General features: G+C 38.2%; 2 protein-coding genes across 2 annotated transcripts; both read right to left on the reverse strand.

The window, feature by feature from the left end:
* Positions 1-2,135: 2,135 nt before the first annotated feature.
* Positions 2,136-5,426, reverse strand: LOC125587188 (meiosis-specific protein ASY2-like). Its single transcript, XM_048757377.1, has 6 exons — positions 4,514-5,426; positions 4,334-4,456; positions 3,901-4,236; positions 3,389-3,744; positions 2,875-3,305; positions 2,136-2,829 (listed from the first exon to the last, which is right to left on the reverse strand). The coding sequence occupies exons 1-6, from the start codon at positions 5,424-5,426 to the stop codon at positions 2,136-2,138; spliced, it is 2,853 nt and encodes a 950-aa protein (XP_048613334.1).
* A 3,550-nt stretch (positions 5,427-8,976) lies between these two features.
* On the reverse strand, positions 8,977-10,089 carry LOC125587189. The gene has a single exon (XM_048757378.1). It carries the CDS (start codon positions 10,087-10,089, stop codon positions 8,977-8,979), a length of 1,113 nt encoding a protein of 370 aa, XP_048613335.1.
* Between the last annotated feature and the right edge of the window lie 5,373 nt (positions 10,090-15,462).

The raw sequence follows: 15,462 nt of genomic DNA on the forward strand, positions 1-15,462 counted from the left end.
CTATCACCGACGCCATGGACATCGACGAAGGGGAACCTCACACGACGGAAGGGCAACTCGAAGATTGGCGAACGGAATTCATCGCTTACCTATCCGACGGGATACTACCTACAGAGAAATGGGAAGCAAGACGACTCAAAAGATGCAGTGCGCATTACGTCGTCATGGATGGAACACTCCATTGATGGACTGCAACTAAAGTACTCCTTAGGTGTATCTTTGGAGACGAAACAAGGCTGGTCGTGGCCGAAACACATGAATGAGCAGCAGACAATCATTCAGGAGGACGAGCTCTCACACTAAAAGTGAAAAGCCTCGGTTTCTATTGGCCAACAATGAACGCAGATTGCGAATCCTATGTCAAGAAATGCGATAAGTGCCAGCGACACGCTTCAACCATACACAGCCCGACGGAATTGCTCCATACCTTGACGGCGCCATACCCCTTCATGCGATGGGGAATGGATATCATCGGGCCAATGTCGAGCTCTTGACAGAAGAGATTCATCCTAGTCTTAACAGACAAGGAGGTGCAGAAGTTCGTCTGGAAAAACATCATTTGCAGGCACGGGCTCCCATATGAGATAGTCACAGACAACGGATCCCACTTTATCTCCCACAACTTCAAAGAGTTCTGCGACAGATGGAGAATTCGGCTCAACATGTCCACACCGAGAAACCCGCAGAGCAACGGTCAAGCCGAGTCTACTAACAAGACAATCATCGAGGGACTCAAGAAACGACTCGACTTGAAGAAGGGTTGCTGGGCCGACGAACTGGATGGGGTCCTCTGGTCCCATAGAACAACACCTCGCGGAGCAACGAAAGCCACCCCCTTCTCGATGGCCTATGGAGTCGAAGCAATGGCACCTGCTGAGGTAAACGTGAAGAGTTTACGACGTTCCAAAATGCCGCAGAACATCGAACTTAACCAAGGTATGCTCCTCGACGCACTGGATGATATAGAAGAAAGACGCGGCCAAGCAGTGCTTCGAATCCAAAACTATCAGCACCAGATCGAAAGCTACTACAACAAGAAGGTTAAGTCCCGCCCCCTTGAATTGGGAAATCTAGTCCTCCGGAAGGTGTTCGAAAACACTAGGGAGTGGAAGGCCGGAAAACTCGGAGCCAACTGGGAAGGGCCCTACAAGATCATCGAGGTCGTGAAACCTGGAGCCTACCACCTCGAAACTTCAACCGGCGAAGCGGTGCCACGAGCCTGGAACTCAAAGCATCTCCGACTCTTCCACAATTGAAGGCACCAAAACCAAATGAACGACCAACGGTCACGTTCACTTGCTAAAAAAAAAAATCGAGTAAATGCGCTATCAGCCACTTTTACTCTGAAAACAAAGAACTACGAATGGCTTGATCCTCTACAAAGGAGGTACGTAGGCAACCTTAAAGGGTCAAGCCGTAACCAAAAAAAAACACACTTCCCCAAGAAGTTGCGCAATCCACGCGATGCCTACATGAGATTCGCCCCGGCATCTCGAGACAAACGTACCGGCACTCGCACCCCATAGCCAAGTATGTCCTGATCACACACATACTCGTGGGAATCCGATCGTATCACAGTATTAACTGATACGTCCGAAATGATGACTCCTATCCATTTCATAATTTACTAAGTAGGATTTTGGCCGACCGAACGCTTAGAAATTACTTTGAAGTCGAGTTGGGAACCGTTGTCATTTAAAAAATTATCTTTCACGGTCTAAAGTTATCCTATTTTGACTTGTACCAAATCGGCAAACGACATCGAGCAAACCAGGAAGCTTGATAAACGACCCAACGACACCTGACCACGAGTTGTTAAATTCGCAGCCCGTACGAGCCAACGTCGAAAAACGACTATATCATTGTCTCAATACGGTGTGAATCACATACTCTATAATCGCTTGCGGGCAAAACATCTACTGAGTTTCCTGAAAACCAGCATAAAACCTACACCTTCTCGGACCGCGAATCCCGAAGTTATCGAACGCCCAAGAAGCAATATAAATAAAGCAGAATTCGTAAACAATAAGAAATAGACAGTCTTAACAAACGAGAGACCACGATGGATCAAGTCATAATACATAAAGAAAAGAAAAGAAGAGCAAGGTTCTTTCAAACTAAAAAGGACAACGGATTTATTCCTCGGGGTCTCTAGCCTGTTCCTGCATTACGGCATCATTGTCGAGAGGTGGTTCGGGAAGGGTGGTACGCACGGGTTGATCCGCATCGACGCTCTCAAAACGAGCTATCGCCTCTCCCCCACGAATCTCAAGCTGACTCTCGGAGGGGTTCGCTTGATCTCCGATTATCTCTCCACTCTGCACCCCGTCAACCTCCTCGCCGGCGTCGGCTTTGTCTGATTCTCGACCCTGACCATCCTCCGAATCAGAAACGGAAGAATCAGAGATCTCAAGAACATTGCTCCCATCCTGGTTCCCAACAGAATTTACTCCCTCATCAACGGCTCGCGAGTCAAGAGCAGGCGCACCAGTCTTTGACCAATCAACTTCCACGGAACGAGAGGAAGCAGCGGAGGTTCCAGGACGATCAGCGGGACTTTGGAGAACCCCAGCAGTCCTCGGATCGATCAAGCGTATGTTAGACCCATGCGGATCGAGACCCACGAAAGCTCGCATATCGACGAACTGAGAGTCGAGGCGAAGTGGATAAAAGACCAAATCAGTCTCCGGGATCTCGCCGGGATCAAGCTTCAAAGCTTCCTCTTCAAACTGTTTTTCTCTAGCTGCGAACATGTCAATAGTCTCTTGAGGAATGTCGCGGCCACCAGCCTTTAAAGCCTCGAGGCAGCTCTTAGTCCCGAACGCTCGACTTTGAAGCAACCGCACCGTATCGAAAGGTCCACAGCGGGTTCACCATTCGCGCAAATTCCCGAAATGCTTGTTGGATTTTGCAATCATCTCGGTCTCGACCCTCACCCTCTCCTTCGTAACCTCGTAAATACGCGAGTCCCTAAGGCGGTCATGTTCTTTCTTATGCTGCACGGCCTTGGCTCCTATCTCTTCCATAAGATTGGCCTTCCGCAGCTCCAAAGCCTCGATAGTAGAACGAGCAACGGAAAGCTCCTCTTCAGCTGCGTCGGCTCTTTTCTTCAGAGCTTTCCCCTGAGCAACCGCGCAATCTCGCTTCTCGGCCATCCTCTCGAACTCCTCTTGCCATTCCGCCTTCCTTCGACGGAGAAGTCTGCTCTTGCTCACCACTGTCTTCTTCAGCTTCTCTAACTCAGCAAGCGCTTCTTTCAGCGCAGAGTCATATTTCTCGACGACGAAGTTCGAAACCACGTCGCACTGCGAGACACGAAAACCAAAGCACTTAAGAGACAAAATAAGTATGTAAGAGAAGAAACGAAAGAGCCGAAGGAGAGTCTTACCAACAACTTGGTGCGAGCAGAATCAACATACTCGTCCTTAAAGATCAAGTCAGCGACTGGCAGAAAGGGCTTTGGGCCGCACTTGATCTGACTAACCAGTTCCGCGCATTTGTGCGCAGCATAGATGAGAGGAGTTGGCCTGTCATACTCGAACGAGACACGATCAGGAAACTCGACTTTCAAAGTCTTCCTAACGACCGAAATACCACCAGTCGATGAACCGGGGACCGATGTCCCAGGGTTCGATGAAACAGCAACGGGGGGAACCTGGCGCTTGGTCGTCCCCCGCTCACCAGTTTGCTTCGACCTTTTCTTCTGAAGCGGAACCTCGGGCGAGACATTCCAAGGTTCATCCGCTAGGGCCAAGTTAAGAGAGGGCCCGTCAGTCAGGTCAGATGGAGCAGAGGGGCGGGCAATTTCGCTATCTTAATCCGTGACGTTATCCTCCAAAGATAGTTGCTTCTTCTTCTTTCTCTTCTTCGTCGACGGCTCCGCAGCCTCCGAATGATCACCTTCCTCTGGAAGAGTCTCGAGATCATCATTGACAGGCGGCTCGTCACGGGCTCTCTTCTTGCTCTTCTTCTTCTTAGGAGCAACGACAACAACACCAAGCGAGGATTCACGATGGTCAAAACTCGCGAGGGTCGCGTCGTCAGTCACCAAATCATTAGAAGGCACAGACGGCTCAGCATTTGACAAGCCATGCTCTGCTGCCATCATAGCACTCAGATCCGGAAGGCCCCTCATCTTCCTTGCTGCGTTGATCTTCTTCTGCTCTTCAACGGTGAACAGCGAGATACGTCTCTTGGTCTTGTTAACCGACGGAATGTAACTCGAATCCCAATCCCCTGCAAAGGATATATAGAGAGAAAAGACTCGTTCACCAAGGAGAGAGTAAAAGTCCACAGTGGAACATAAAAAAAATGGGTCTACTCCTGGAAATACGATCGATCGAACGGCGAACCCTCTCCCAAGAAATATTCTCCCAGTGCTCTTGAGCGAGTCTCGCGACAGCACGAGCGCTCGCAAGAAATACTTCCGGGTATTCGCGAGAAGTTAGATGGTCGGCTGCAAAGAAAAAAGATAACGAAAATAGAAGGCGGTTAGTATGCGAAGAAATAATACGAGTTAACGAAAGTGTTCTACCAAGCAAAGTATTCCATAAGACACGGTAGTCATCGTCTGGAGGATCCTCGAAGGCAAAATCATCGCATTTAATGAAGAAATAAGACCTCTGCCAATCGAGCGCCTTATTAGGATGCCCCCCTATCACGTTGTAGCTTGGCCGCATTTTTATCGATAGAATGTCGTCCTCCAACGAACTGACGGACGTCAACTCTTCGAAGGTACGAACGCTCAGCGAGACATCGATCTCTGCAGCCAAAACCATCAAAGCAACTGCAATATGCCACAAACCGTTCAAAAACTGACTTATCGCTGCGTCTCGGCGCCTCGCGTATGCCGTGACTAGTCGAGGAATTGGGAACCAAAGCTTCGTATCGTCACGAAAATAGGTTTCGTAGACACATTGATACCTAACTGGCGGTGACCAAGGCCTTTGGCTCGCCGAGGGAATCAAGAAGGTCACCCCAAATCCACGGCGTTCCCTCAGGAGCCTCTTCACGCTGTTAGGAGTTGACTGCGTCTTCATAACGTTCTCCCAAGCTTGACCACTCACATCTGGAGAGCACGGGAACTCGGGAGCTATTGCCGACAGTTCCTCGTAGATCTCTCCAGGATAGTAGCACGTCGGCATATAGTCGGCGGGAAGGACCCCGTCTCTCGCACCGCCAGAACCGTCTCTCTCGCAAGCCTGCGGCTCGGCTTGGTTTCCCCTTACTTCTTTCCGGAATGAACGCGCAGACTCGGAAACTAGGATCCTTTGAGACAGATCCAGGCTCCCGGTGTCCATCATCGCGTCGTGATGAACCCGTTCGAATTCCTCGAGTGGAACCTCGCTCGCGTCTCTCGAGGGACGAGATACGGTCGCAACCTCTTTCCCTTTCTGTTCACGAGATAACCTCCCACCAGACGACATATCGCTATCTATGTTGCAACAACAACCTAGAGAGAGAAGTGGAGGGAAAGAGAGAGAAAGTACCTGAATAACGCGGAGAAGAATAGAGGGAATGAGAAGCGGGCAAGTATTTATAGGGGAGAGATGGGGTGCTTCCCCGAGGCGTCATCATGATATCTACGTGGGCCTACGTGGGCCTAGGAACAGTATTTAGCCGCCTAAGAAATCGAAACGTCGATTCGGCTTCCCGAAATAACCGGCCCCGACTCCAAGTCGAACCAGCGTTTGGGGTGGAATCGGATCTAACCAAACCAAAACCGGTTTGGCTAAGATTTGATTAAACCGCCCGACAGAGCGAAATACTTAACGGTGCCTCGCGATGCCCGATCCGATAATGTACCTTCGAGACGACCCGTCTGTTCTTCCAAGCCATTAACCTTATAAATTTATCAAGTTCAACAGGACGTTTATCTCGATGAACTAGGGGGACTTACTGTAGAAGGTGAATTTGACATCCCTCAAGGCCCGAAGAACAGGCGGCCCAGCCCACTCAGGACGAAACGATGGCTCGGCGTGATGGCTCAAAACGTGCGTCTCTCGGCGTAACGTGGGAAAGCTTTCGGTCGACTTCCCGGCTAAGCATCCCCGACTTAACGGCCTCTCGAGACAGCATGGGCTTTTCGGCCCAGAGAGTTAGAAGCCCACGAAGACGATGCAAACTAGGTCATGGGAGAGCACGAGGTCAACTATATAAAGGGAAGGAGACGTAACGAGATAAGGATCCGAAATCACTGACACTCACTGGGCGGCTAGATTAGGGTTTTACCTTTGTTATCTCGCCTTGTTGTATCTCTCCGGTAAAGCCTTCTAGGCTCCGACACCTTTCTTTTCACGCATCTCCTTTCCTTGTAACCAACGAAACGCTCTTCTGACCGTTAATAAGATGTCTTTGCTTAGTCCACATCTAAAAACTAAACGTTCTCTCGTTCCGTACCGTTTCCCGATCAAACAGAGATGGTGATGCACATTGCATATACTTGTATTCCATTCTTTTATTAAGCTTAAAACCCCCTTGAACCTTCCGCCACAGCAGAAACCGCCTGTATAGCTGAACTCCGATCCTTCCCTCCGGGTTGACGTTAACGGCATCGCTTCACAAATCCACCATCATTATCTATTATATCAGAGATCACATAAAAGAAAGAAAAAGCCCTTGTTTGCCTACTTAATAGAGAGGGGATGACGATAAACTGTTATCAAATAGTAAATTTTGGGAGAAGGATTGTAGAAAACATACTTATTACTGTATTTGAAAAAGGCAAGACATAAGAATAGAGGGAATCATCCGAATGCAACGTTGAGATGTTACGGAGAGGTGATCGTCGTTTACGATTTCTGCAACTTTCGTCGTCAGACGCTCGAAGCCCCAAAGGCAAAGTGACCCTCAACGAAGAAACCAATGTCTAACTCTGGGTCTTGAATGTAAATAAAAGCCCAAACGAAATTATAAATCAGAAAACGCATCGTATAAATTATGGTGACACGTGGCATTTCCCCCCCCCCCAAGGAGTGAAAAAAAGGCAACTTTATTGGTATAGATACAAGTAAATCTCCCCTTTGTTGTTTTGAATCATGAAGCCCGGATAACAATATCATATGATTAAATAAGAAAAATGAGGCTTATGATCTGATAACTCCTAACTCCTTCTCATAATTTCCTTTAATATCACTGAAGTCCCGAAATATTAGCTGAGGTTTGTGCTGATAAAGTTGAGCAGCAGCAAATTTATAAGTTTTCGCCAATGAGCCTGACGATAGTTCAACATACATGTCAAAAAGTATTTCTGCCATCTTTTACATACATGTTTGAACAATAGAGAGAAGGGTTTTCCAAAATGAATCTTGACCTCATCATTTCAAAAGATGGCTAGTCCACCACTTCCCCTCCTTAGCAGATATTACAACAGAGTCAGAATATTTTTAGTTCTTTTCCAACCTTATATACACACTTATCTACATTCATGATTTATTCGAGAAGCATAACATCCGGATTTTGAATTCTCCTAATATCATTCAGATGTGGAATTGTTAGAGGTATTGCCAACCTTTGACAATTCCAAGCAATATCATCATCACTCATGTGGTGTGTTTGAGAGTAACCAAAATCCCATGAGCACTGGTTGATTGAACATGGTATGTAGAAGACGAGCATAATTCTTGCCTTTAAGAGGATGAATTGAAGGTTTTACCTCCATATATGTTTCCGGAGCTTTCCTGTTACCGCATGTTCTCCATAAATAATAGCAATTAGTTGCAGCATTAGACTTCCCAAGCTTTTACGTCCACTCTTCAACCCGAAGATTCCTTTCTCCATTATTTTCACATATCCACCGATTGCGGTAATTATTTCTTTTATTGTCGCATTAGTTCTTGTCTCTGTTAACTCCACAGATGCAGTAGAAGAGCACTCTGTACTTTCACAACCATGCTTCAAACACTATTACAAGTTGTACCGAACATCTGTAGCCTATTGGATCAAAAGTCAAATTGTCATAGCTGAAACTAAAACTTAAGGATTGGTAAGGGGTTTTAATTAGGGTTAACTGGTTTGTCCATGTTGAAATACAATAACAGTGATATGATTCATCAAAATTCTTAAGTAAACACGAAACAAAATTCATGCTTTTATCTTGGAAACAAGACATAATGGTGGGATTTAAGTAGAGTTCAGCGGTTATTTTTTCCTACGGAAATAACATTGCCTTCGTAGTACCATCTAATAGCTTTGGTTTATTCTTTTCTTGTATGAATGTTAAGATCAAGCTTTGATCGTGAATACCATATTTGGTAACCATCTGAATAAGCTTTGATTTATTATTCTTCTGTACAAACTACATACCCCGAATTATATCATGCATTTTACATTTCAAAATATGACACTTTCCACTAATAATGAATGAATTCCTTGCAAAATAATTCCAATGGCTACTATTTGTTTGTTTGGTTTTGTTGTCTATTCATGTTAGTCCGTACCTCTTTTTCTACATGCTAAAATTTATTTTCATTAAAAAAAAAACAGTATCGTACCACGAAATAAGAACAACCTAGATTTTGTTTGATAATGATAATTCTATGAGAGCCGTTTGTTACCTTACATATAATTTTATCGTAATTAATTTTAAACTTTGGTCCAGGAAAAGTTTCATTTTGTAAACTTAAAAAATCTGATATTGTGGTATTTTTTATCAAATTTATAAATGTCATTAATGTTAAGATTCTAATTTAATTATTAATATTCTAATATTATATCACTATATCAGTCATTTTATTTAAATATTTATTCTGAACTTTTACAACCGAGGAAAAAAAGGTCTTTTGCTCCTTGGGTGCTGCACTTTAGGTTTTAAAATTGTATTATCCAATAGAAAAAAATTCAAATTCAAAACGAAAGATGTATTAGAAAATAAGTAATCCATCTTGGCACTTTAATGAATTACAAAGTATTAATAAAGAACAAACACCATTTTTTATTCGGAAGCAAAAACACAACTTATAAAACTCAAGAAGACGGTCAAACATGCGAGGAGGAGGGGGCAGCAAAGAACTTGCGAACCAAAACATGTTTTCCATCAATAGTGAACTTGTTTTTGTTCATTGGAGTCACGATCTCTTCAATCTTCGATGCATATTCCATCTTCAACACCATCCTCGCAAACAAGGGCTGCTCATTTTCTTGCACTTCTTGCATCACTATGGCTTCTATCACTTCTCCAAACTTCCTCGTGAAGTGAACCCTAACCTCCGATTCAGAAATTGGATATCCTTTGGAAAACGTCAGAAACACCGTCCTATCATCCGCCGGTGTTACCTCTTCCTCGTCATCCTTGTTGTCCACCCTCTTTGTCTCCTTCACGGCCGCCTTTGCTTTTTCATCAACAGCTGGAGCAGGAACCCATTCTTGTGGAGCACTCACCTTTATAGGGGTTGATTGTCGAAAACTCGACCTAATAGAGTTTCCTTTTTGAACACTCGACCTACGAGGGATCTGTTGTTGAACATTCCACCAGCTAGGGGTTTGGTGTTGAACACTCAACCTAGTAAGGGTTTGTTGTGGAGCACCCAACCGGATCTTCTTCATCTCCTCAATGACTGTCGCCCTCTCTAACGCCAACAGTTGCTCCTTGTAGCCCTTCTCGTATATATCATCGAAAGCTCGGTTGCAGACATCGTTCAAATTCTTTGTCACTCCAACGAGAATAGTTTCGCGGTACTGGTTGATGTAACTGAGTGTGAGATTACTGTCAGTTAGACCTTTGAGAAAAGGTATAACCACCTCATCATTGTTGTTGTGGTTAAGGAGGAAGAAGCTTGAGTAGTCTTGGTTGTATAAGATACTTATACACACACCGACTTCGCTGGCCACCGCGTCGATTAATATGTCTGGTGATGAGACAAGATACGCGACCAAGTTGCGTGCGAAGCCAAGTTCCTCGACCACGAGGAGAAACGCAATCACTTGAGACGATTGGTTCATGTCTCGTTTTAGAACAAAGACGAGGCGAGTGAACAAGTCTCTGTCGATTTTGTGGAAAGAATGGAACTCGTCTCGAGTTACCTCCACTTCAAATAAAGAAGAATCGGTTGAGAAAAACGGAGAAGGAAAAAGAGAAGAAGAATAAGCCATGATATTTCTTAGATTTTTTATGGCGGTGGTGAAATGATCTTTCTAGACGAAGTTTAAATAGATGATTTTCCAGTCAAATTGGTCAAGAAGTGCAATCTTTTTTTCCTATAATATACTTCCTCGTTCATATCTCTTATTAATGAGATTGAAATTCATATACCTTCTGATAGAAAGAATATCAAGGCTTCGTTTAAGTGATAGATCATGACCCTTGGATCATCATGGATGATTCATCATTCATCTCTAAACCCTGTATTCCAACTTTTTTTTGAATAATTTCCTTTTATAATTCTTTCTTTTATGGAAACCCCTAAATCTTTTCTGACTTCTGAAGAAAAAATAAAAACACCTCATATATTATTATATATTACAATTTTACTAAACTAAATTACAGTTGTGAGGTTTACAATTGATGATATCTGTCTGTATAAAGTATGGTTGAATGGATTTTTTTCTTTCTTTTAATGTACAATAATAGCATATCAGTTTTTGAATAATATAAATAAATAACATTTTCTTATATAGAATAGTTATATAGTAGAAGATTTGTACGAATGTAAACGATTACATACTTTTTTAATCTAGAGTATCCCGAACTTATTGAGGGGCTCAAATTAATTTCCAAAGAAAAGTGTAATCCACAGATATATCGTCTTTCAGATATTCAAATGAATTGTAAGTAAGAGGCGCATATTTGTGTGGCCACACGATCGAGTATTGTGGAGGGCCTTTGAACTTAAATTGCTTATCAATCTAAAACTCACATGTCATTAGACCATCATTTGTGGTTAGATTACTTATACTTACAAACTGGATTTTGTTCTTATGGATAACTTCTCTGTACACAACCATGATCTTGGGAATAGTCAAAGTTGCATTCTTATGAAAAAAGGAAAAAAAATATAAAGGTATGACTACTAAAAGTATTTTTATTTAAAATTTTAATTTAATGAAAATTCTTATTTCTTTGTCAAATATAATTGTTACTCTGAGTAAAAGCTTTAGAGTCATAATGTTTCTAGTGCTCTCTTCGAATTTTAATATTCCATGTTCGATAGATTAAGAGGTTCTTGCATTGCCCATAACAAACCATTTTGCAATAGCTTTTAAAATCCCAAAACAGCACAACCAAAATAATTATTTTGGACGTCCTGATTTTAATTGAAATTGGAACGGCAAATTTTACAATAAAATAAGATAAAAGTTATTATTAATTTTTATTTTTTCTTTTGCTGTGAAATATCAATTTAGAACTTTTTCAAACCGTTCGTTAAAGAGAAATAAATGCAAAATTAACGAAAAAAGTGAATGCAACAAAAATAGTTGAGGCAATCATGAAATATATATGTGAGGATATAAATATGGGACCTGATGCCTTAACAACTCATTTGTATCTGTTAGGTTGGGATATTATTGGAAAAGATGTGATCTGTGAAGCTAAAACATTTTTGATACATCATACATGAAAAATGGAACCAACCATACGAACATTTCTGTGATCCTAAAATAGCTAGGCCAACAACATTATATGATTATAGGTTCACTGGTTTGTGCAATATGATTTACAAAATGATTCAAAACTTTTAGTAAAGAAGATAAAAGTTTTCCTTGACAAAATTGTTGTGCACATAAAAGAAATTAACTTCGACGAAAGTAAGAGAAAAATACCCATTTAGAATTTCTATATTGATTGTGTGAAAATTATAATTTCAATCACTTCCCGTATTTATACTAGCCTCTTTTTCCTATAAGAAAACATCTTTATTTTACTAAAGACTAGGGTCGGCCCGTCCTGTGGGCGGGAAGTTATAATAAAAACTATTTTACATTAATTAATGAAGCATTTAAAATCATTATAGAAAATGATATTATAGAAAAACAAACAATGAAAATAATTATGAGATCATATTGTTATTTTTAATAAATATTTGAATTAAAATGACCGTAATTTTCATTATTCTCTATTTTTAGAGAATACAAAATTAGCAAAAAAAATTCAGAAAATGTAATAATATATATACTAATAAAATAGTTTTATTTAAAATTATTATAATAATTTCTTTTGAATTTCTTTTTATTTTTTTTTCTTTCAAAATTTCTTTTTGAAAATCAAAAATTATGTTTGAAACTATTTTTTATTTTATTTTTATTTTTTAAGTATTTATATATTTATTAGAATCCTAAATTTCACATTCCAAAAATCCTACCTCACCTTTCAACTCTAAACCCTAAGTCTATATTAATTAATCCTATGGGTATAAATGTCTTTTACCCTTAATTAAAAGTGAGGGTAGAAGTAAGTATAAACATGAAAAGTAGTATTATGAATGTGGTATTTGTGGCAATTTCCCCAAATTGAATGGGGATAAGTTTTATTTTATTATGACTGTGTAGATATTTTAAGGGAGAACTAGGATAAGATATGCGCCTTGCGCAGGGTGAGTTTATTTATATATATATTATCGATAGTTTTTTTTTATATATGTGATCATTTTATTTATATATATAAAATATTTTTTGTTGTTATTATATAATTTTTTTTCGATGGATCAGATCAATTTTTATTAAAAATAATGGAACAAAACTATAATTAATACATCATGGGTTGATCGGATTGGACATTAAACAAATTATAACATAAAAACCTTATTTTTTTCATCGAACACATTCTTGAAAAAAGTGAACAGTATTGTTTTCACAGTTGAATTATTTTGACTTTTATCTTCCATATGGTTTTGAAAGCTTTCAAATCAACCATCGAATTGATACTTGTCATTTTAATGTTTTTAGTCGTATACTTAAGGAAAACTTACATTTTTGTAATTTAAAGTCGTTTTAAAAAATTCAAAATATAACATCTAAGAAAAATCTAACATATAAGAAAAATCTAACATATAAGGTGTCCTCATTTTTGTATTTTAAAGTCATTTTTAAAAAAAAATAACATATAAGGTTTCCTCATTTTTGTAATTTAAAGTCATTTTAAAAAATTCAAAATATTACATATAAGAAAAAATCTAATTTTTTATTATATGGTTAATGTGATTGTTTATTTTTTTTAATAATATAAAATTAAACAAAATGAAGGAGGATGCAAAAATTGTTATCAAATCTTTATTATTCATAATCATTAATTGCCATATATATGTAAATCATATTAGGTAATTTCGTAGCTTTTATTTAGAGAACGAATACACACTTCTTATATTTTAGGTTAATATAATGTTCTCTAGTGGACATTAAAAAAATTATGACATAAAAACCTTATTTTTTTCATCGAACACATTCTTGAAAAAAGTGAATAGTATTGTTTTCATAGTTGAATTATTTTGACTTTTAACTTACATATGGTTTTGAAAGCTTTCAAATCAACCATCGAAATGATACATGTCATTTTAATGTTTTTAGTCGTATACTTAAGGAAAACTTACATTTTTGTAATTTAAAGTTGTTTTAAAAAATTCAAAATATAACATATAAGAAAAAATCTAACATATAAGGTGTCCTCATTTTTGTATTTTAAAGTCGTTTTAAAAAAAAATAACATATAAGGTTTCCTCATTTTTGTAATTTAAAGTCATTTTAAAAAATTCAAAATATAACATATAAGAAAAAATTAGATTTTTTCTTATATGGTTAATGTGATTGTTTATTTTTTTAATAATATAAAATTAAACAAAAATGAAGAATGATGCAAAAATTGTTATCAAATCTTTATTATTCATAATCATTAATTGTCATATATATGTAAATCATATTAGGTAATTCTGTAGCTTTTATTTAAGGAAAGAATACACACTTCTTATATTTTAGGTTAATATAATGTTCTCTAGTGGACATTATAAACAAAATATGACATAAAAACCTTATTTTTTCCAGCGAACACATTCTTGAACAAAGTGAACAGTATTGTTTTCACAGTTGAATTATTTTGACTTTTATCTTCCATATGGTTTTGAAATCTTTCAAATCAACCATCGAATTGATACATGTCATTTTAATATTTTTAGTCGTATACTTAAGGAAAACTTACATTTTTGTAATTTAAAGTCTTTTTAAAAAAATTCAAAATATAACATATAAGAAAATTCTAACATATAAGAAAAATATAACATATATGGTGTCCTCATTTTTGTATTTTAAAGTCGTTTAAAAAAAATATAAAATATAAAGGTTTCCTCATTTTTGTAATTTAAAGTCATTTTAAAAAATTCAAAATATAACATATAAGAAAAAATCTAATTTTTTTTATTATATGGTTAATGTGATTGTTTAAGTTTTTTTAATAATATAAATTTAAACAAAAATGAAGAAGGATGCAAAAATTGTTATCAAATCTTTATTATTCATAATCATTAATTCCCGTATATATGTAAATCATATTAGGTAATTCCGTAGCTTTTATTTAAGGAAAGAATACACACTTCATATATTTTAGGTTAATATAATGTTCTTTAGTGTTATATAATTATGGAATAATGTGACACCATTAGATTAAACTACGCTTTATATTAGATGTTCTAGAATTCTTTGAAATGAAATTTAGAAGGCATTTAGAGTGCCACCTAGGATTTGGTTTTTTTTTTAATTAATACAAAATTAAGGTTCTAATTTTTCAAATGTTTCTCAATTAATATATAGGGGATTGAAAAAATGACACTTTGAACTTTTGTTTGTCATAATAAGACTTCTCATACTTTTAGCAATTTTGGACATGTTTTACCCTTCTTTAATGGGAAAAATAGTAAATCGAATTTAAAAATGTAAAAAAATATGAAAGTTGTTAGAAACATAAGTATGACAATATATATGTTTAAACTTTTAAAAAAAAAATTGGAAAAATATTTTATTTTATCTTCTAGCTACAGTTAGAATACTCATTCTGTTAATCTACCTAGTTTATATGTCTAATTCTAAGTTTTAAACATAGACATATCAAGGGTATATACCGTAAACTAACTTTTCTTGTATATTCTAGCAAAGTTTTAAGTCTTCGGTCTACCTACAGCTTGATAACGATATATAGCCACAATTCAATGATATAGGTTGGTTATATTACGCGACATAACTTGTTCTGCCTTTTACCTTATATGGCGCTTACAGGAAGAATACATTTCTCACCTACTATACGGTGTTATGCTTAGGTAGTGAACATATTCTAGGCAAATCGTGAAAATAGGGAAACTTCCATATTCGGTTAAAGAAGTTTCCTAAATCTAAACTAAATCTACCCTAAATCTCTCAAAATATATTTGAGAATATTTTCTCCACGTTCTTCTCCTCCTCCTCCTCCCACGATCTTTTTCTCTTCGTTTGTGTTTCTCTCTTCTTCCTCCACAAAGTCATCTCTTCTCTCTATCAATACAACATGGT

Source organism: Brassica napus, chromosome C5 (genome assembly GCF_020379485.1).
Source record: "Brassica napus cultivar Da-Ae chromosome C5, Da-Ae, whole genome shotgun sequence".
In the NCBI taxonomy this organism is placed as follows: Eukaryota; Viridiplantae; Streptophyta; class Magnoliopsida; order Brassicales; family Brassicaceae; genus Brassica; species Brassica napus.

Bases quoted from the DNA above. Each gene is read 5' to 3' on its own strand.
- LOC125587189 (XM_048757378.1), bottom strand. From the start codon at position 10,089: ATGGCTTATTCTTCTTCTCTTTTTCCTTCTCCGTTTTTCTCAACCGAT.
- LOC125587188 (XM_048757377.1), bottom strand. From the start codon at position 5,426: ATGTCGTCTGGTGGGAGGTTATCTCGTGAACAGAAAGGGAAAGAGGTT. The intron at 4,237-4,333 runs GTATTTCCAGGA...TATCCTTTGCAG, and splicing joins GGTTCGCCGTTCGATCGATC to GGGATTGGGATTCGAGTTAC. The intron at 3,306-3,388 runs GTAAGACTCTCC...CGTGTCTCGCAG, and splicing joins CTGCTCGCACCAAGTTGTTG to TGCGACGTGGTTTCGAACTT.